Source organism: Nyctereutes procyonoides, unplaced genomic scaffold, assembly GCF_905146905.1.
Source record: "Nyctereutes procyonoides isolate TBG_1078 unplaced genomic scaffold, NYPRO_anot_genome, whole genome shotgun sequence".
Classification (NCBI taxonomy): Eukaryota; Metazoa; Chordata; class Mammalia; order Carnivora; family Canidae; genus Nyctereutes; species Nyctereutes procyonoides.
Genome location: NW_026575133.1, coordinates 31,172,881 through 31,193,300, shown reverse-complemented (window position 1 = coordinate 31,193,300; position 20,420 = coordinate 31,172,881). Strand labels below are relative to the sequence as shown.

Genomic DNA, 20,420 nt, shown 5'->3' with positions numbered 1-20,420 from the left:
TGTGAGTGAGCTTGAACTTGTGAACTTGTTTGTTGTCTGTTCATGTCTTTTTCCCATTTTTCTTTTGTGCGTTTGTTCCTTTGTTTCATATATTAAGGGTGGTAGCCTTTTTTCTGTGGTATAGGCTGCAAATAATATCCTCCAGTTTGTCAATTATCTTCTATTTTGTCTAGGACACTGTTTTGTTTCATTTTGCCCTGCAGACATTTTTGTTTTTATGTAGTCAAATTTATCAATTTCTGTTTCGTTGCTTCTGGATGTGGAATCATTGTGAGAAAGTCTCCCTCTACCACCAATGGCTCACCCATGTTTTCTTCCAGGAATTCTATAGTTTCATTTTCTTCCATTCTTACATCCTTGATCTATTTGAGGTTATTCTTATATACAATACAAAGTACATGTCTGATTTCATCTTTTTCCAAATGGCTACCCAGTTGTCCCAGCACTATGTATTTATTAAAAGGTCCATGTTTATCACAGTGACTTGTGATGGCAAATTTCCATATACATTCAGGTTTATTTATGAACTTTTTATTGAGTCCCATTTGCCTATTTGTCTACTAATTATAGAGTCTTAATAGTATAATGTCCAGTAGGCTTAATTTTATTTTTTTCATTTTTATTGGTTAAAATATTAGTATAATGAATTTTTTTCTGATTATTGCTTTAAAAGCATTCCACAGATTCTGATTTATTCCCTCAGGGTTTTCTTGGCTATTCTTGCATGTTTGTTTTTCCACGTGACCTTTAGTATCAACTTTTGTAAGTCTGTACCGTAGTCCCTTGGTATTTTTATTGGCATTACATTGACTTTATAAATTAACTTAGGGACAGCTGTCATCTTTTTAATGTTAAGTCATCCTAACTAACAATAGGAGATTCCTTTTCATTTGTTCATTTCTGCTTTCATATCTTGCAAGACTGTTTTAAATTCTCCTTGTATAGGTTGGGTGCAATTCCTATTAAATTTATTCCTAAACATTTAATCTTCCCTGTTGTAATTATCTAAAATGAGGTTTTTTCTAACATCTTATTATTTTATATTTCAAGGCAATTTTTGTATGTTAACTTTGTGTCCTATTATTCAATTGATTCTTTTATTGTTTGGGTTGTTTTATCATTGATTCTCTGGGGGTTTCCAGATATATATTACGATATCATCTACAAATAGTGATAGTTTTACTTCCTTACCCATTCTTATGCCTCGGCTTGATTTATCTTTTGTAATTATATAGGGTAATGTAATACCTCTAGGGTAGGGCAGTGGTAAGCAGAAATGGAGACCATGCATCCTTGCTTTGATTTTAGTGGAAATGCCACCATTCTTTTCCCATTAAATAAAGCTATTGGCATTAGGAATAAAGTATGTATATTTTGTCATGTTAAGAATATAACTCTTGGGGCATCTGGGTGGCTCTGTCAGTTAAGTGTCTGCCTTTAGCTCAGGCCATGATCCCAGTCCTGGGATCAAGCCCCGCATCAGGCTCTCCACTCAGCTGGAATCCTGCTTCTCCCTCTGCTTGCTGCTCCCCCTGCTTGTGCGTGCTCTCTCTCTGTCAAATAAATAAATAAAATCTAAAAGAAAAGAAAAAAGAATATAAACTCTCAATTTCTTTTTTCTGTAATTGTTATAAGTAGGATTTAAATTTTGTCAAAGGATTTTTTTTCAGTATCTGGGTGGATAATTGTACATCTTTTCCTTAGGTTAATTAATATGAGGAATGATACTGGATTTCGAATATTGAACCCAGCTTTCATTTCTGGAAAAAATCCTACTTGGTCATGGTGTGTAACTTCTTCCTGTGGTGCTAGATTCTGTTTGTTAGTGTTTTATTTAATATTTCTGCATTGATATTCGTGAAGGATACTGGTCCATGGTTTTTTTTCTTTGTTCTTCTTTATCTGGTGTTATCAGCATTACACTTGCTTCATGAAAGGACTTGGGGACTTTCCATCCTCATCAGTGCTCTGGAGCAGTTTTTGTAGAGCGCCGAACTGTCTGGTCTTGAGAGTTTGGTAGAAGCCTCTGTGAAGCTGTCTGTCCTGGTGCTCCTTGGGGAGGTGTCTGCTTAGGAACCTTTGTCTTCTCTGGCTGTCGTCTGGTTCAGCTCTAACTACAGTGGGTCCGGCCTTGGTCATGACCTTCTGAGTTCCTTGGGAAGTTGTCCGTGTCAGTGACATGTTAAGTCTGTTTGCATAGAGGTCTACAAGGAGTCTCTTAGGATTTTTTAGATTTCTTGTTTTATTGGTCACTTCCCTGTGTCATTTCTTATTTTATATATTTGTGCTTTCTCCTCTTTTTTTCTTGATCAAGTAGCTGGTAGGTTGTCTACCCTGCTAATTTCCACCGCAACTCCCGCAAAAAACCCGTAAGACTTAGAATTACTAGTTAGCACTGCTGTTTTTAATGGAAAACCTACGCTCCTTAGTCAGCTTTTCCCTCAGTTGTTTCTTTCTTGAATTTTCTTTTGGGTCACTGTTCTTCTTTCGCTAGTGTTTATGAGCTAAGGCTTCTTGACAGGGTAATTTTATTTTTTCATTTTTTTATTGGTAAAAATATTAATATAATGAATTTTTCTCTGATTATTGCTTTATTTTTTTAATATTTTATTTACTTATGAGAGACACACAGAGAGAGAGGCAAAGACATAGGCAGAGGGAGAAGCAGGCTCCCTACGGGGATCCCAATGCAGGACTTGATCTCAGGACCCCAGGATCACAACCTGAGCCAAAGGCAGACATTCAACCACCCAGGTGGTGACCCAACTACCCAGGTGAGCCACCCAGGTCCCCCTGATTACTGCTTGTAAATGCATTCCATAGATTCTGATATGTAGTGTTTTCTGCGTAATTATTTTTTTAAAAATTCTATACTTTTAGTTTGTCCTCTTTCACTAAGAGTCAGTAATAGAATTTTTAAATATCCCAGTGGAAGTGTCTTTCTGTTTTGTTGTTGTCGTTGTTAATAATGTTTACTTTTATTGCATTGTGATCATAAAATATTATTTGCAGTATTTCTATCTTATGGAAATTGTTAATGTTTTCTTTGTGCCCTAATATATGATGATTTGTAGGGAGGTGCTATAAATTCTTGAGCAAAATATGTGTTCTCTATTATCGGAGTGTATACTTCACTATATATGTATAAACTCTACCTTGGTTGATGGCATTGCTTAGATCCTAACTTATTTCTTGTGCACTTGCTCTGCCTTATATGGAGATGGTGTATTCAATCTCCCATTTTAAATTTTTTTTAAATTTATTTATTTATGATAGTCACAGAGAGAGAGAGAGAGAGAGAGGCAGAGACACAGGCAGAGGGAGAAGCAGGCTCCATGCACCGGGAGCCCGATATGGGATTCGATCCTGGGTCTCCAGGATCGCGCCCTGAGCCAAAGGCAGGTGCCAAACCGCTGCGCCACCCAGGGATCCCCAATCTCCCATTTTTAACATATGCCTCTACACATCTCCTTTGGTGTCCTGTTACTTCTGCTTCGTAAAGATGGTAATTGTATTTCCTGGTGCCTAGGTGTACATGAGCATCATCTCTTCATTGCAGGCCGAGGCTTTTAACATTAAATACATCCTCTTGTGTTTTACACTTTGGGACTTGAATTCTATTTGGTCTGCTTCTCTCTTTTTGTTTCATTTACTTTTGTCCAGCCTTTTACTTTTTTAGCCTTTCTAGAATGACTGCTTTAGGTATGTGTCTTGTATACAGCATACAATTGGGTCTTGTTCTGTGAGCCCAATCAAGAACCTTTTTCTTTAAATAGGTAAATTAAGGCTATTAATATTTATTTAACCTAAGGAAAAAATGTACAATTATCTACCCAGATACTGAAAAAAATCCTTTGACAAAATTTAAATCCTACTTATAACAATTACAGAAAATAGAAATTGAGAGTTTATATTCTTTTTTCTTTCTTTTTTAGATTTTATTTACTTATTGGACAGAGAGGCGCTTTGGCGTTTCTTCATGTTTGTATGGACTTCTCACCCCTTTACTGTGCCTGTCTCTGTTCTGTTCTGACTTTCCTCTTGGCCTGGCTCGCCGGAGTTTATGACGGCAGGTGTGAGGTGGGGGCACAAGGGGCACATGCCAGGACCTAGTGGCTTTTCTCTTACCTTTTTCTTTGTATTTCACATTCTCTGACTTCATGTTATGACCGGGACATGGTTTGAGGTAGAATTTGTAGTTTCGTTTGGGGGTAACCATAAGAAAGGCAGTGACTGCCTCACCTGCCTTATCTTCAGCCTCTAGGAGGTCAAGCACTGACCTGAGAAATTCTTCTCAGTGGTCTGGGGCGGCATGAAGTTCAGCATTTTCCAGTTTAATCTCAAAATGCCGTGTAGTCTTTTAAGATGTGTGAAGACAGTAAAACTAGCACTCTAAACCCATGATATATTGAGTGAATCCAGTAATTAAAAAAAGAAAAAAGATAAGTCAATTTAGAAAATACAAATAAGTACAGATAAGAAACAGATTTGGTATAAACCATGACGATGGTTTGCAGGAGACCAGAGAAGCAGAGGGAGCTGCCGTGTAAGGGCTGTGTTTTCTGACTTGGTGGGAGCTGTCCAGCAGCAGGGCCCGCAGGCCGGCCTGGGGACAACGGATGGACTTCACCACCACTTGCAGACGTCTTCCTACTTCTCAACTTTGTGTCCCTGAAAACACTTACCCTTCACAATGCTCAAAGTCTTGTTTTTTTTTCTTTTTTTTTTTTTTTAAGATTTTATCTATTTATTAATGAGAGGCACACAGAGAGAGAGAGAGAGACAGACAGACAGATGCAGAGACACAGGCATAGGGAGAAGTAGGCTCCACGCAGGGAGCCTGACACGGGACTCTATCCCAGGTCTCCAGGATCACAACCTGGGCCGAAGGCGGTGCTAATCCACTGAGCCACCGGGACTGCTCAAAGTCTTGGTATTTTGAGAGTGAAAAAAAATTTTTTTCCTTTAGCATTAGAGGATTGTTTTTGTGATTTATCTTCTTTAGAAGGTTCACAGGGAAGCAGAAACCAAGTGCTAACTTTCCCAAAGGTTATTAGTTATGGAGCATGTGTGCAACCTGAAAATAAGTAAAATTAATTTGCTCTTCAGTGTCAGTAAGACAAAGAATTACTTACATGTGAATTGTTTATATTGTATTAAGAAAGCATGTAACTCGAAACTAGGCAAAATGTGTTGAAGCATAGAGCTAGTTTCTCGAACAAAATTGATAGGTTTTGTATATTTCCAATATCACAATAGTTTATTATAAGAGTTTTGACCAAAATTGTTTAAAATGTCTATATTAAATCTATAAAGTGAGGTAAACCCCAAACATTGCTAGAAATAATGAGGTTAAATGTAACTGATGGAACGTGTTCCTGAAAGACGATGTTTAAAGTCACCCCTCAAACGTCCTATAAACTCATCCAGCTCCACAGGGGTCTGTGTTTGCAGCTGAAGTTTGCAGAAGGCAAATCCAATTAGTGCCGAGTGCTCCAGGAGCCTCCTCAAGTGACGTTTGGTGTCTTTCAGAAACGGGCATGCAGGAGAGGAGAAGCAGCCGGGCCAGAGTGGGGCCAAGCCCCTGTGAAGCTCAGTGCCCCCGTGTCCTGCAGCGGCGAGGGGCTGCCACGTGTGGGGGTAGGTTCCTGTTCCCACCAGGCCAGCTATGACCCATTTAAATATTTTAATACAAAGTGTAAATAATCACTGTTCTGATGCATCTGTGGCTGTGATTTGTTAAATAGATTCCTCAGAACGACGGAAGGAGCTGGGCCCAGCCTTGCCCGAGATGTATGGCGGGGGAGTCTGTAAGTGCATTAACCTTCTTGCTGTGACATAAAAGACAGACTTGTTCTTAAATATTAGATCCATAAAACAAAGTTAATAAAAACGGCAATTACATTTCTAAGGACTGAGGGATGTAAATAAAAAGGTGCAGATTGATTTAAGCTTTTCTTGGTGTTCTGCTGGGGTGCAAACTGATTTGTTTCCAGCTTGAGATTGGAAAAAAAAAAAAAGAAAATGCACTTAAAATTTTTTCTTAACACAGGGTTCAGGGAAGGGAACAGGCCACCGGATACAGTTAATAGAGGTCATTTGAGGACATCTTGGAGAGAAGCCTTGACCTCAGTTAATTATCCGAATAGGGATTGACATTGTTTTCTTATTTCCCTGTTTGAGCTAGTTTTTGTGTTCCGTAAACTTCACAGAAACCTCAGATTTCAGAAGGAGAAATGCAGTGTTCACACCATTAATTCAAAGTAAAGGAGGTCTAACATGGCCAGAGTTAGATTCTCAGTTTCCATATTGGGCAGGATATTGTAAAGTATACACGAGTTACTAATACCTGTAATTAATATTTATTAATACTAATAAGTAATACCTGTGTTACTAATTTTGGACTTATTCTAAGAACAAGTTAATGTCTTTGATAACCTCTGTAATTCTTGTTTGTTTCTTTAATTTTAAATTTAGGTTCTTAATATTGCAATAAAATAGAATTACATTTAACTGTCACATAGAAACCAGGAGAATGTGGGTCTGTGTGTGTGTGTGTGTGTGTGTGTGTGTATCTGTGTATGTGATCATTTCTTAGATTCCCCCTAAAGAATTTTAGAAAAAAGTATCGCTCTGTTTTTGATGAGCAAAAGGTTGAGTTGGCCAGTTCTAAGATTTTGAATGGGCATATTGCAAGCTACTGTGTTTTACAATGAGAGGCAATGATTTTGTTTCAAATGAAGACCTAACACTGTGCCAGTTATTGCCCATGTGAACCTCTGATCATCTGAAGTCACTGGAGAAATATGAAAACAGAGCTTAGTGTCTGACTCCTTCAATGAAGGCATGCTTTTCTTACGCTTATCTTCTGGAGAATTTCTGCATGTTATGCTGCATTCCATGGTGCAGCCCTAAACAATGATGAAGTCAAAGATTGGCAATTTGAACTTACTGTATTTTAGATTGATTCCTTTAACAGCCAGACATGCCCTGGAATACAAATCCATAATGTTTACCTTGAGAAATATGGCCTCATTATGAGTAAATTGTGTTAATGCTGGTTACTAACTGGTAACCTTCCTGGTTCTCATCCCATTTCCATGGAATGTATCTTTCAAATCCCCCCATCTGTTAGGCAAACACTTGGAACGTAATATGGATTCTTAATGCTCTGAGACGTTGTGTTCTGGCATGAATGGCTTAAAGAAAAAAAAAAATTGGCTCAAGCAACTGATTGGATCATTTTAGCTAATATTCTGTTTGAACAACAGTTTCTATTTGATTAGGATTTTTCCTTCCTTTGTAACTCCCCAAGCTTGCCTCTGTTCTGTTTCATAGGAAATGAATCTGTGAGCAGAGAACCTATATTGATATGTAAATACATCATTTTTTCCTTAGTGCTCGATATTCTTTTTATCTAAATTTCAGAAACTGACTTTAAAAAATCAGTTTCCCTTTATCTGTAGTTACTCTCAATAAAATTTCACCCAGGCTTGGGTGATTTAATATTTACTCCTACTGTTTCTAAAAGTCTTATGTAAATAAAGATTGAAATGTGAATTTGAAAAGTCACACCTCTTGATATTTGAACAGACTATAGCTGCGTATATCTTCTTTTTCTAATAATATGGCTAGTTTCTCTCCTAAGCTTTTAAAATAAAAGACACTATTTTTGTATTCTGGAACATCAGGAGGTTCAGTGTTAAATAAAAAGCAAACAGTATTTTTAGAAATGCAAGATCCCAGGGAGAAGTGCTTAACAGTAAATCACTGATGGGCAGCAATTCCAAATTTCAGAAGACTTTATTAGACACATAGGTCCATTCACAGATGTGCACCTGTGTGCATGAGTGTGCCCTGTCCTGTACCATTGGTCCTGAGTGGACCCAGGGTGGAGACCTGGGGTCAGAGAAGCAAAGGTTGCATCGAGGGGTCTGTAGAGCCCTAAAGGGAAACTTGGGTATGAGTCTCACCTTCTTTGGTCCTCCCTCCGATAACCTCCCTGGGAGGTCCCCCCATAACCTCCCTGAGTGCTCCCCCCGGAAACTCCCTGGGTGCTTGCTTCCCCAGGAACCTCTCTGGATGCTTCCCCCAGAACCTCCCTGGGTACTCCCCCCAGAACCTCCCTGGGTACTCCCTCCAGAATCTCCCTTGGTGCTCTCCCTGGAAACTCCCTGGCTGCTTGCTCCCCCCAGAACCTCCCTTGCACCTGGTTTTCCGGTGTGCTGCTGACTCGCCAGGACCTGGGCTGACTGGCCAGTCCTGCTCTGAGTCCCCGCGCGGCTGTCTCAGCTCATGCCTGGGCACCTGCTGTCTTTCTCCTCCGGGGCGTTTCCTCGTCTTTAACATGAATCGTTTCTCACCAGTGCAGGGTCTTGGCTTCTCAGGTGCGTGGGGACTTTTTCGATTGAATTCGTCCACCTTGTTTCCAGGTTGGCATGTGGTCCCCACCCCACGTGGTCCCCTCTGTGCTGACTGCCTTTGCGGGGACCGCTGCTCCGCCTGGCAGGAGGACCCCGCCGTGGCGCTCGCCGCTCATAGGGGCGCCTCCTCTTAGCCCTGCTTCGCCCCGCTCGGGTTACTGACGACCGCAGGGAGACCGTCCCCGTCCTTGCCGCGGGATGTGGCGCTCCGTCCTCCCGGGTGTCCCCGGGGCCAGGCTGCCCTTCTCTGCTGCCCTGTCTGAGGCTGCGAGCCCAGAGCAGTGCCGATGGCCGGTGGCCGCCCGCGGGACCCTCCTTCCTTCACAGGGGGCCGCTCAGCGGGGCCCAGCCCGCCAGGGCGCTCGCTGCGTCCCCGGGTCACTCAGCCTGCTGGCCCCGGGGCCACGGTAGCCCAGGGCCAGGCGGACGCCACGTCGTCTTCTGCAGATTCATTTAACGGGAGACCTACCGGGGCTTCGCGGGCGCTCTGCGGCAATCCAGTGAAGCTACGCGGTGGGGCCGGGGCGGTAGACGGCCGGAAACTAGAGCCAGAACAGATTTCCCTCATTTGCTAAGTGGAGATGCTGTGTTCCCGCCACCGTGTTTTCCCAGTCATGTCTGGTCTCTTCAAATTTTTTTTTAAGATTTTATTTGTTTATTCCTGAGAGAGGCAGAGACAGAAGCAGGCTCCCTGCAGGGAGCCTGATGCGGGATTTGATCCCAGGACCCTGGGGTCACGCCCTGAGCCGAAGGCAGATGCTCCACCGCTGAGCCACCGCTGAGACATGGGAAGGCGTCCCATGTCCGGTGTCTTTTGACACCGCACCCCGGTGCAGGAGCCCTTCAGGGGCAGGCCACTCTCAGATCTTACCAGGTTGGCATGATGGTCACCTGCCTGTCTTTTCTCAGCTCTGTTCCCCACCTTTGCTCTGCTCTGCTGGGTGTTGGGGGAACTCATTGGCCTCTGGTTTCTGACCCTGGATGCTGGAGTGCGAGATGGAATCCAGAGCACCTCTCCCTCTGCCCCTTCCTTCCCAGGTACCAGCTCCTGCAAAGCTGTCCCCCTTGCTCCCAGCTCCTGCTGGGTGGCATGGGCTACTGGGCTCTGGTCATGCCACTGCCTCCCTCCGCCCTCCCCACCTGGGGAATAGTTGGTGGCCTTGCCCTTCCCCATGTGGCTCTTCTGCTCTTCCACCATTTGTGTGCTTGAAGCCACATTAAATTCCCCACATGGAATACCTAGGTTCCTTTCTGACTGTTCCCTTCCTGGGTTAATTACCTAATGAGTGGACAAGTCCTCTTGGGTTTGCTGTTTTAAACATGGGCCTCTGGTTCTTTGTTGCCCTCTCTCCGGTCCCTGGGTCTAGCCCAGCAAGCTCTGTGTTGGGGAGCATGGCCAGAACCTGCTCCCCCTCGGGGTCAGCTGGTGGTGTGGCGCGCCTGGGCATTAGATTGAGAAAGAGTCAGGTCCTTAATGTTGCTCGCTGGTGTGTGTGTGTTCTGTTATCTGGGGTTAACTGGATTTTATCACCCAGACTTGTAGAGAATTGTCATATAAAGGCCAAAGTGCAAAACATGACATTTTTGTTTTATGGACCCTTCCCCCCACACAACCCAACAAGTTGATTTTGGATTACAGCCCGTTAATTGGTGTTGAGGGCAAATACTATGCGAGTGGTCTCAGTGAGCTGCTGTTCTACTCACTTTTTGACACTGAGATGCCCCGTCCGACTGTGGGGACGAGGGGGCGGGAGCAGAAATCGAGGGCCTGGCATCGGGGCCTTGGTCTATGCCTGCTGCCTGGCACCCCTGCAGGGATGGCGGGGCAGCCCACGTGTGATTATTTTGATTCTAAGTGGATACACTCACTTTCTTTGCACTTTTTTATCTCCAAATGGTTGACCTTTAAAATATTTGTTTTATTTTACTTACCTGTCTTATTGATAATTCTCCCTATGTCTGTAGCAGCTCTAAACAAAGCACTAAAACAGGAACAGCCCCAGAACCTGTGTGCACGAGCGTCTGCCTTTCTCCTGTGCCTGCATCGCAGCAGGGCGATGGCTGTGGCCAAGCTCAGTGGCCCAGGTGTCAAGCCGCGGATGAGACCGAGATGAAAATGTAATGTCCTGACACAGATGAAGGAAGATCGATGTGCAGTGGTCTGGTCTTTGTGTCCTGTTTCAGCAATAGCTAGTTCTTGTCAGTCTTTTATTCATATGTCCTGAGAGGAGAAAACACAATCAGGTGGATCAAGGGAATTTCATTGATTATTCTGTGAGAATCAAATTATGCTTGTCCATTTTCCCCGGGTTTGTCGGGGACCCTAGATTCATTGAACCCCGTCCATTTACAGATAAGGAGAATCGGGTTCTCCATGGTCGAAGGGCAGGCTGGGGCTCCAGCTCCCTTTGCAGCCCGCCCCTCTCTACCCATCTCTGCTCCTCTTGGTCTGGGTGTGTGTTGACTGCCAGGCTCCCTGCCCCACACTGGGTGCAGAGAGCAGCTCTAACCCACTGGGAGGCATGCCGTGAGGGCCCGGCTCTTCGCAGACATCACGCCCAGACGCAAGGAGAGCTCCTTGGCGAAGGCACGGCACTGAATTACTATTATCTGGAAGAGTGGCCTGGCCAGGAGAAGAGTTTGGCTGTGTCAGTATAGCCAATTGTGAATCCCAAAATAGAGGGGTTTGAATAGACTTGCTTACAAAATCTTCAGATTTAGCTTCTGGCAATAAATGTTTTCTCTAGAGTATGGGAACCAAGAAAATAGTTTTGTTTTCTTTTTTTTAAACTATGTTTCCAGACTCTGAAGGATCCCAGAGCTTTTAGATGACCAGAGAAACAAAGCGAACACTTCTTTCTCTATAAATAAAGTAAGTGGAAGTATGAGGAGATGGTGACATGGATTAAAAGTGCTTTAAGGAAAAGGTAATTTAGACTGTCTAGGAGCCTACCAGGCTGTGCTGATGCTTGTGTGCTGCCTTCTGCTCCAGGTGAGAGTGTCAGGTACATGGTCACTTTGGTGAGTGCAGAGAGAAGACAAGAGCATCACATACGGACCCATCCCTGGTGGCTGTTACGAGGTCCTCCTTTGTTGGGGTTGGTCCTGGAATGGGCGGGGGGGAGGGAGGCTGGGGGCTGGAATTCTAATGCCCAGCGGCAGATGTGACTTTGACCAGTGGAGGCATGGGAGCCAGAACTTGGAGCCTTGCATAAAGTCTTGAGCCCAGATCATCTCTCTGTACCTTAAGGGGATTAGACATTAAAATAGCAGACCATACATGGGTGTGGGCTCCAAATCTGTTCTGTCCCAGTGGTACATGAACCAAAAGAAAAGCACGGACATAAAATAGATACAGACTCTTGAAGTCCTTTAAGCCTTGGACAGTGGCAAATGCAGAATCATCCTGCGAGTGCACCCCCACCATCCGAGGCACACAGCATTCAGAGCTGAGACCATGTGCGTGGAGGATGTCGCCTCAGAGTATAAACAACATAAACAGATCTACCACTGCGGGGCGTGGGGGGGGGGCACCTCAGGAATTATAACGAGAATACAAACCTCCAAGATTCTGAAATATAAAAGAATCTCACTATGTGAAGTTCACTATAAAGATAATTGTTTGAAATTTCAAAAAAAACTGATTAAGAAGAAACAGCCAGGGGTACCCCGGTGGTACAGTCGGTTAAGACTGACTCTCAGTTTTGGCTCAGAGTCCTGAGATCGAGCCCCGTGTCGGGCTCTGCACTCAACAGGGAGTCTGCTTGAAGTTCTTACTCACCCTCTGCCCCTCCCCCCACTCAGGGACTCTCTCTAAAAATAAAACTAAATCTTAAGAAGACAGAGGCATAATGAAAGGAGAGCACAGTGTGGAAAAAGAATTGGAAGGCCGAAAAAAAAAAAAAAACCTAAAAGTGAGTAATACAATCATTGAAGTAAGACATAGTTAAAGACAGAATTAGTGAACTAGTTTATCTGGGGAAGTCATCCCAAACAGCTTGGGACATAAAGAGATGGAAAGTATGAAAGTGTAATTGAGAGAGGAAAGAATGGAAGGCTTGTCAGGAAATCCAGAAGAACAAATTTAGAGAACAGGAGAGGAAGAGATAATGAAAAGGCCTGACTTGAAAAGACTCGTGGCTTTTGAAAAAACAGTGGCTGAGAATTTCCCAGAATTGAGGAAAGACATGTGTAGCCAGATAATTTTGAAGCGGAAGAACAAGGTGACAAAGATCACCCACCTGTCAGATGTCAAGATGCATTACCAACTTGTAAGAATTCAGACAATGTGCTGTTGGCCGAGGGATAGGGAAATAGACCAGTGAAATAAGTTTGAGGGCTTTAAACTTGGGTATAACGCAGCTTAGTGCATTGCAGAGAAGGCAACTCAGGTGGGAGCCACCAGGTCCTCTAACTGCTAAGACGTGTGGCCATCTGTATGAGGAAAAATCAGATCTCTGCCCTACACACAGATCAATCCTGAGAGCTGGAGAGAAGGTTAAAGACCCTAAATGTGCAAAGTAAATAAACGGAGAATTATAAAATCTCATAAAGCCACAGGGAAAAGATTGATACACTTGACTGTCCATAAGACACACTGCATACCCAAATTCCTCATCACTGTTCAAGAAGATGCCGTAAAGCAGGAAGACAGTTGTGACATACCAAATGGACCTAGCAGGTTCATGGACAAAGTCTATGAATTGGCATTTCAGAGAAGAGGAAACCAAATCAGCCAGTAAACATAACGGACATTAAGCCTTGCTAGTGATTAAGGGTATCAACTTAAATCATCAAATTAGCAGAAAAAATAGTCACGGAGCTCTGAAGTGTGGAGGAGGATATGAGACGTCCTCTGTTGTCTAGTCCACCTCCCCTGGCTTCAGTCCTGCCCGCTTATCCTTTCCCCGCATCTAAAGCATTGCTTCCCAAACTTGAACTCTTTAAAGATGATCGGTAGGAGACTGATGGTGAACAGTGTGCTGAGTCGCTCATTAGAAGCTGATGATGAAAATGTGGGCAGGAATGCGGAGTGAAAGGATCTGCCCACCACCTTGGAAGCCGTGTACCTTGGGATGGTGACTGGGAGATCAGATACCAGCTAAGGGTGGTGACGGGCACTCCCTGGGACCCAGAAGATTCCTTCCTGGGAAGGAACCCTAGCAGATGCCTGAAGAAATGTCTACAAAAAATTATAGTAGCATTGCTTGCTTATTAGCAAAAAGCCAGAACAACTCACCTGTCCAGTAGGACAATGGACAAGTGGGTTTGGGTATATTAATTCAACAAAATATACACAATAAGAATGGATGAATTAAGGAAATGACAGGAGGCTGTGTATAGAATGGTACCATTTAGATGCAATTTTAAACATGGAAAACATTAGTACTAACTGAAAGAGTAAGAAATGTTCCTGAGAATGAGAGACCTCAAGTTCAGGACGATGAGCTTATTTCTCCTTAGGGCGTGAGGGCTCAGGATCTGCAGGGTGTATCTCTTCTGTTCTCCCTCCCAGGCAATGCGGTGCTTCATGAGGGTGTGGTACACTTTTGTACCTTTTTGTACTCCTGGAACAAAGTACCAGGGTCTTGGGCATGATGTCTCCGCACATCTGTCATGGATGCGGAAAGACATGGAAGTGGAAAGACAATACAGGGGATGTCCTGCGGGGCTGCTGGGGAGACGTAATGGATTGTTCTGGGGGTGGGGGGATGGTGCTCTCACCACAGACCTCTTGGTGAAAACAGACACCAGAAGACCGTGGCAGGACATCTTTGATGTGGTCGGGGGGCGGGGGGCTGTGCCTGTGTGAACATGTGGGCTGGCAGTGGTAAGCATAGGGTAGGATGGCCGGTACAGTGGGAGCCCTCCCTGCACCCCACCCCCGTGGGAAATGTGGATGTCCACCAAGGTGGACTCAGACCAGTAACAGATGAATTGGGAAAGTCCTCAAAAAGCTGGATGAGTTAACATTAGAAAAACTATTACATTGGTAAAAGGAGAAAAAAATCAAATGATTGTCTAAATAGATGCAGAAACAACATCCAGTTCCTCCAAATCCCACTCACGATGAAAGCTCCACAAACCAGAAATAGAGGTGTTTATCCTGGGGAGGCGTAGGGTTTGTCATATTTAGTGGAAGCATTTCTGTTGATGAAGAGGGAAACACAAGTTTGCCTGCTGTCGCCACTTCTGTTTAGTGCACGAGTGTGCGGGTGTGTTGGGTTCCTGACTCTCCAGGGAGGGATAATGCTCTGACCTTTGGCACGTTAAGAAAAAGAAGCGATGGTGTAAAAATTGGAAAGGAAAGAAGTAAACTTATTTCCAGATGATATAATTACATAGAAAATCCAAGAAAAGCTACAGATAGTGCTAGAACTACTATTCGCCACGCTTGCTGGATAGGAGATGAACACTCAAACATAGGATGGATGAATGGATAAAGAAACTGTCGTATATATACATAGTGGAATGTTATTCGGCCATAAAGAGAATGAAATCCTGCAACAACAAGGATGAAGCTCGAGGGCATTACGCCGAGTGAGAGAAGTCAGAAAAAGACTCCTCTCATACGATCCCACTTACATGTGGAATTTTTTTTTTTACATGTGGAATTTTTTTATTTAAAAAAAGAAAAAGCAGCTCATAGATACTGAGAGCAGATTGGTAGATGCCAAAGGCAGGGAATGAGGGTTGGAGAAATGGGTGAAAGGGGTCAAAAGGTATAAAATGAAAAAACTAAAACAAAAATTTAAAAAGACAGCAGCAGCACCCAGTAAGTGGGTTCTTTAAAGTCCTCAGGCTCCTCACGGGGAAGCCTGCGTGAGACCCCAGCATCCGCTCCTAGTGCCAGTGCCCCTCCACTAGAGCCTGCATCTGGAGTTTGAGATAATGCGATGTAAGAGAACAACCTGGTAACCGGATTTCGGATCTGTCCTCCATGCCTGCTTTTAAAGTCCAGGAAAGCTCTGCGTGCAGTTTGTTTTTTAGTTTTGAACTCGAGGCTTTTCCTAGAACGCACATTCCTCCGTATCCCCTATTTTCAAAATGACCTGTTTGTCGTCTTAAGCTCAACAGTATTCCTCTGTGATCCTCGTGCTTCTGGGGCGTGAGCGCTGTCGGTTGGCCTGCTTGGGGCAAGTGGAGCTGCTGCCAGCACAGGCCCGAGCCTGGGTGCAGCCCTAGATCTTCCTCCCCAGCATGAGCACCACTCAGCCTCAGAAGTGGGGAAGGTTATGGGATGCCACCTGGCCTGACTCCACCTCCCCAGACTGCAGTCCCAGCCACTTATCCTTTCCCCCCAGTCTGAACAGTGTTCCTCAATCTTGATCCCTTCGAGGATAATCAGTGGGAGACATTATAAAGTGTTTGCTCATTATTGTTCCAAGTTCCTCGTTCCAAGCTATTGCTGAGTACTGCTCAGTACTGAGCTTTGTTCCTGTTGTCCACTCCCACCCCCTGGAAGGGTCTTACGGCAGTTAGACTAGGGCAAGTTCCAGAGCCTTCGAGCTATGGGACAATCTGAAACAGAGGCAAAAAGAGTGATCTTTACAATCCAGTGCCCTTTCCCTTGATATGGGCCCGGCTCTCCACAGCTCCTTCAGACTCAGGCTGACAAGTAAGCCTTCAGAGCAAGGTGGAAGGCCAGTTCAAATACAGACTTCTTAGATTTCTTGGAGTTCCATGCTGGGATCTGCTGGGATGAGGGAAAGCTGGCTCCTGGGCACAGCCCAGACTCTGTCCTGCATGACATGGGGCCTTGAGCACATTAAAAGGACAGTCCGGGCTCCTTGTCATCCCCACTCCCACCTCACATAACCCTCTCCAACAAGCAGCTACCCCTTGGAGTAGGGCAGCAGTGGGGTGGTCTGTCCTCAGGAGAATGTACCTGGAGAAAGTCTGGCCCGGGACCAGGAAGTAGGCTCTGGAAGGGGGACAGGGGCTTAGGGTCAGAACATCCCACTGGCCCTGTGGATTCTTTACCCCATGGAGAGGCACGGCCAGAGGGGGCCCTCTGATGCAGGAGGCCCCAGGCGGTGGGCTCACTGGTAAGGTAGCTTGGATGGAGGGAGAGAAAGATGAACTCTTACTCAGTGGTAATAATTAGGAAACAAACCACATTCACGTTATTTCTTCCAGATGAGAGGAGCAGCGCATCTTCGGCTGACTAGAGGAACAGAACAAAAGCTTTGCGAAGAGTAAAATCTGTTCCATCCCAAGGAGAGGGTGAACTGTATTACAAGGCAAGTTAGCACTTTCGGAAAAATGTGACTTAGGCTTCCTGAGGTCTGTCCAGTATCCTTTCAGATCAGCCTGCAGGATTCTCTTCGGTATTTGTCACAAGCTGGGTCTGCTAGTGACAGCCTGTCTGTGTCCCCGGGCTGTTTCAGGAGCGCCTTGGTTTCTGGGGGCTAGTTTGGTTGGATCTAGAACTCTCCAGGGATTGTCGGTCAGCACTTTGAATAGCCCTCTCACTGCCTTCTGACTTCTGTGTTTGACGGGAAGGCGGCCGGTAATCTGCAGGATCCCTCGAATGCGACACGATGCTTCTGTCTCTGCGGGTGAGAGGATTCCTGCTTTGACACTGTCATTCTGCTGTGTCCACGTGCGGACCGCCTGGGCCCGAGGCCCTTGTATCACAGTATTAGAAACGAAGAAAAGCTGCCTTTAACAAACGTCTTTCTCATTGTAGAAAAATGTCAGAGTTGTATTTTATCAAAAGCCATGTGTTCCTACTGTTTCTTACAAGATGACTTTCAAGCCTGATGGGGCAACAGGGCATCGTCAGTGAGCATGAGACTTGGGGGAAGGCTCCTGTTGAGTCAGAGACGCGGTCAGCGCCCAGACCCCGCCTGTCACACTGCAGAGTCCTTGGACCCCACACCCTCCCTCTAGATCAGGGGCAGGGCAGGCTCCTCTTCGGGTGTCACCGTGGCTCCGTGCTGCAAGAGGGACATTGATAATTAGAACGCGTCGAGAAGAGTGAATGGGACGATGTGGGAACCTGACCCACCATTGGCTGAGAGGCTTAAAGGAGCAGGTTCTGCAGGTTCTTTTGTGCTTAAGATCCTGGGTCTGGGTTTTCATAGTGATGTGGCTCTGTCTGTCTCACTGTTTCCAGTCTGATCCGTTCTGCCTCCAGCACATCTTCACATAACCCCATTGTGCCACAGGAGGGCGGGTGGGGCCAGACGGAGACCTCTCAGTGAAGACCTTTTTATTTATTATTTTTTAAAGATTTTACTTATTTATTCATGAGAGACACAGAGGCAGAGACACAGGCAGAGGGAGAAGCAGGCTCCATGCCGGGAACCCAATGCAGGACTCAATCCCGGGACTCCAGGATGGCACGCTGGGCCAAAGGCAGGCACTAAACTGCTGAGCCACCCAGGGATCCCCAGGAAAGACCTTTTTAAAAAGAAAATTTAGTTAATGAGCCACATGGTGGTGGTGCTGTTGGCAACAGTGATGATGATGATGATGATGATGATGATGATGATGATGAAGGAGAAGGAGAAGACGATGATGAAGAGCATTGTCTGGTCCCCTTCCCACCAGGCCATCCACTGTCCCCCAGAAAGAGGCCCCTGCCTCTGGAGTCTGGCCTCCTGAGCCCGTCTGCTGCATTCTCTGTCCCACAGCACCTCACAGGGAGCTTTGCCAGCTCTAACCTCATATCTGCTACTTCCTGTGCCTGGAGCAGAGCGTCTCACCGGGTGCCTCTGCCTAGAGTCTCACTGCAGGAGCTTCCTGGCCAGAGACGTTTGGGAAAAGCTACATCCCCTCCCCACTTTTTGGAGATTTGATGCATAGATGATCAAAGAACAAGAATCATGGTAAAGACACTCGTTTGATTTTGTTCAATCCAGTGTTTGCAAGACGTCCTTTTGTAAAGGATGCCTGTTACACATGCATCTCTGGGACTGTTTTGGGAAACACAGGCCTGTTGAATACTTGCCTGTATTCACAATCAGGGTACAGCCTGAGCTTCCAGACAGATCTGTCCCTGCCTGTGTGTGCTGTGAACCCTGGCTTCCCTCATCCCAGATGACTTCTCTAGTTCTGGAACATTCTGACCTGCCATTCCTATTACCTGGGAGGCCCTCCCCAACCCTGAAAGATTCTATTCTGCCTTCTTGGTCCTCTCTTTTGTGAAGCCTTCCAGACCCCTCAGCAGGGAGAATCAGCGGCCTCCAGACCATCCCCTTCCAATCCACCTGCATGATCCACCCTTGTGACACAGGGGCTCACAAGCCTGGGTGCCACCTTGCCTCCTGCTCACCAGTCCCAGGTCTCTCAGGCTGGGTCCCCATGGCTTAGGGCAGCACTGCCTTCTAGGAAATGAACACCATCGTGGACCAGCCCGCTGGCATCGTGATGTGGTCTTGGAGAGCAGGGCTCCCCTGCCGGCTCCTGCTACTGGGCCACAGATCCACACCGCTCTTTGCCGGGATTGTGGCCAAGTGGGACAACGGTTTCTACATGCTGGACAAGACCTCGTTACACAGTGGCACAGCGTCTGGCCACCTGTCCGCCCCTAGCCATCTGGTCCTCCCAGTTATTTCTGCGGGTGAAGGTGAGGAGGCATGAGGTGAGGTGGGCAGCAGTCCTGGACGGTTACAAACCTGGGTCACTTCCAGAGCCTGGTCCCCCTGAGAGGGGCCACTACAGCTCCATTGTGATGGATCCCTGTTCAATATTTAGACAACATTGTTCTTTTTTAATTGTTTTATGAATATATAAATTATATTTTCACTCTTTTTTTTCTCATAGCACTGTAGGGGAGAAGAAAAATGATGTTTATTGAGGACGTTCTATGTAACAGGCACTGTAGGAAGTGCTTTAAATATCTTTTATTACATGCTAATATATAGTCTGTAAATGTGTATTTACTTCATAAATAAAACACCCTTTACAAGTGGTAGCCCTGTCATCTTAAATGCAGTACTTCATTCATGTGGGTGAACAGACAGCCACGATAAATTAATTCCCACGATGTATTTTTGTATCATCGTAGGGACATCTTAACCACACCGAGAACCATTAAGGAACAAGCTGGAAGGTTCCAGTTTGGGTCTCAAGACGTCCATGTGCCAACAAGTGTCAATCTCACAGATGGACCTGGGCACCCACCTGTTGGAATCGCCGGTTCAGGAGATCCCATCGCCTACTGCGCTAGAGCCAGGAGGACCCCCATCACCTCAGAGGAGCCTTGGGACTGTTGGCACCTGCTGCACCCTTCAGATGTATCTTTCTTGACAAGGAAATCATTTGCATCATGTAAAAGTTACAGAACATTTCAGTGTCAAATTTCCTATGAAGTTAGAGAACCCTGTGGCTCATGGAACCATATCCAGATGTAGCTCTGCTTTCAGACTCTCCAGTAGTTTTGTGGATGTACCCAGGGCTCCTTATATGCTCATTTTTAATTAAGAGATTTATTTTTATATTTAAAATACTCTATAATCTTAAACTGAATTTTACTAAATGCTGGTGTCCAATCCGTTCTGTGTAATTCCCCAAATGAAGTTATTGGGCACAGGGCCTCTTTTATATTAAAATGGAAATTTCTCACTTTTCTTGGGTTTTCAATGCATCATCTGACTGTGGAGACGGGTGTCACTTTCCCTGGATCTGAAGGCTTCCTGAGATGTCCTAGTACTTACCAGACACGGTCCTCACAAAATTACCGGGTTCCAGCTCCGCTCTCAGGCTCTTTACCCTTCCAAGGCCGGGGGGGTGGGCAGAGGCCCTGCACTCCCCGCCTGGTCGTCTCATGCCCATGGCCTGTTCCCCGCCAGCGGCCGCCCCTCAACACCGACATCCGCAGGGCCAGCCTGCCAGCGGTCACGGCGTGTGGTCGTGGAGGGACTTCATGTGGCACAGAAGGGCAGACCGGGTGTTGGGAGGAAACCCGTACGACACCAGCTGTGCTGTGGATTATCCGGGATCACAGGGCACTGCTGTGTTGCAGGAAAGAGGAGACTGCCCTCGGCA

At 45.5% G+C, this 20,420-nt stretch overlaps 1 protein-coding gene across 2 annotated transcripts in view; it reads left to right on the top strand.

The window, feature by feature from the left end:
• Positions 1-20,001, top strand: part of CUNH10orf143 (chromosome unknown C10orf143 homolog) — a 34,788-nt gene extending 14,787 nt beyond the window's left edge. The window contains exons 2-5 of one of the 2 annotated variants that reach the window (XM_055346168.1): positions 5,533-5,640; positions 5,748-5,810; positions 18,762-18,999; positions 19,441-20,001. In XM_055346168.1, the coding sequence (XP_055202143.1) occupies positions 5,533-5,640; positions 5,748-5,810; positions 18,762-18,999; positions 19,441-19,451 (420 nt within the window). In that variant the 3' untranslated portion in view covers positions 19,452-20,001. The other variant, XM_055346167.1, reaches the window with a different exon arrangement.
• The last annotated feature ends 419 nt before the right edge of the window (positions 20,002-20,420 follow it).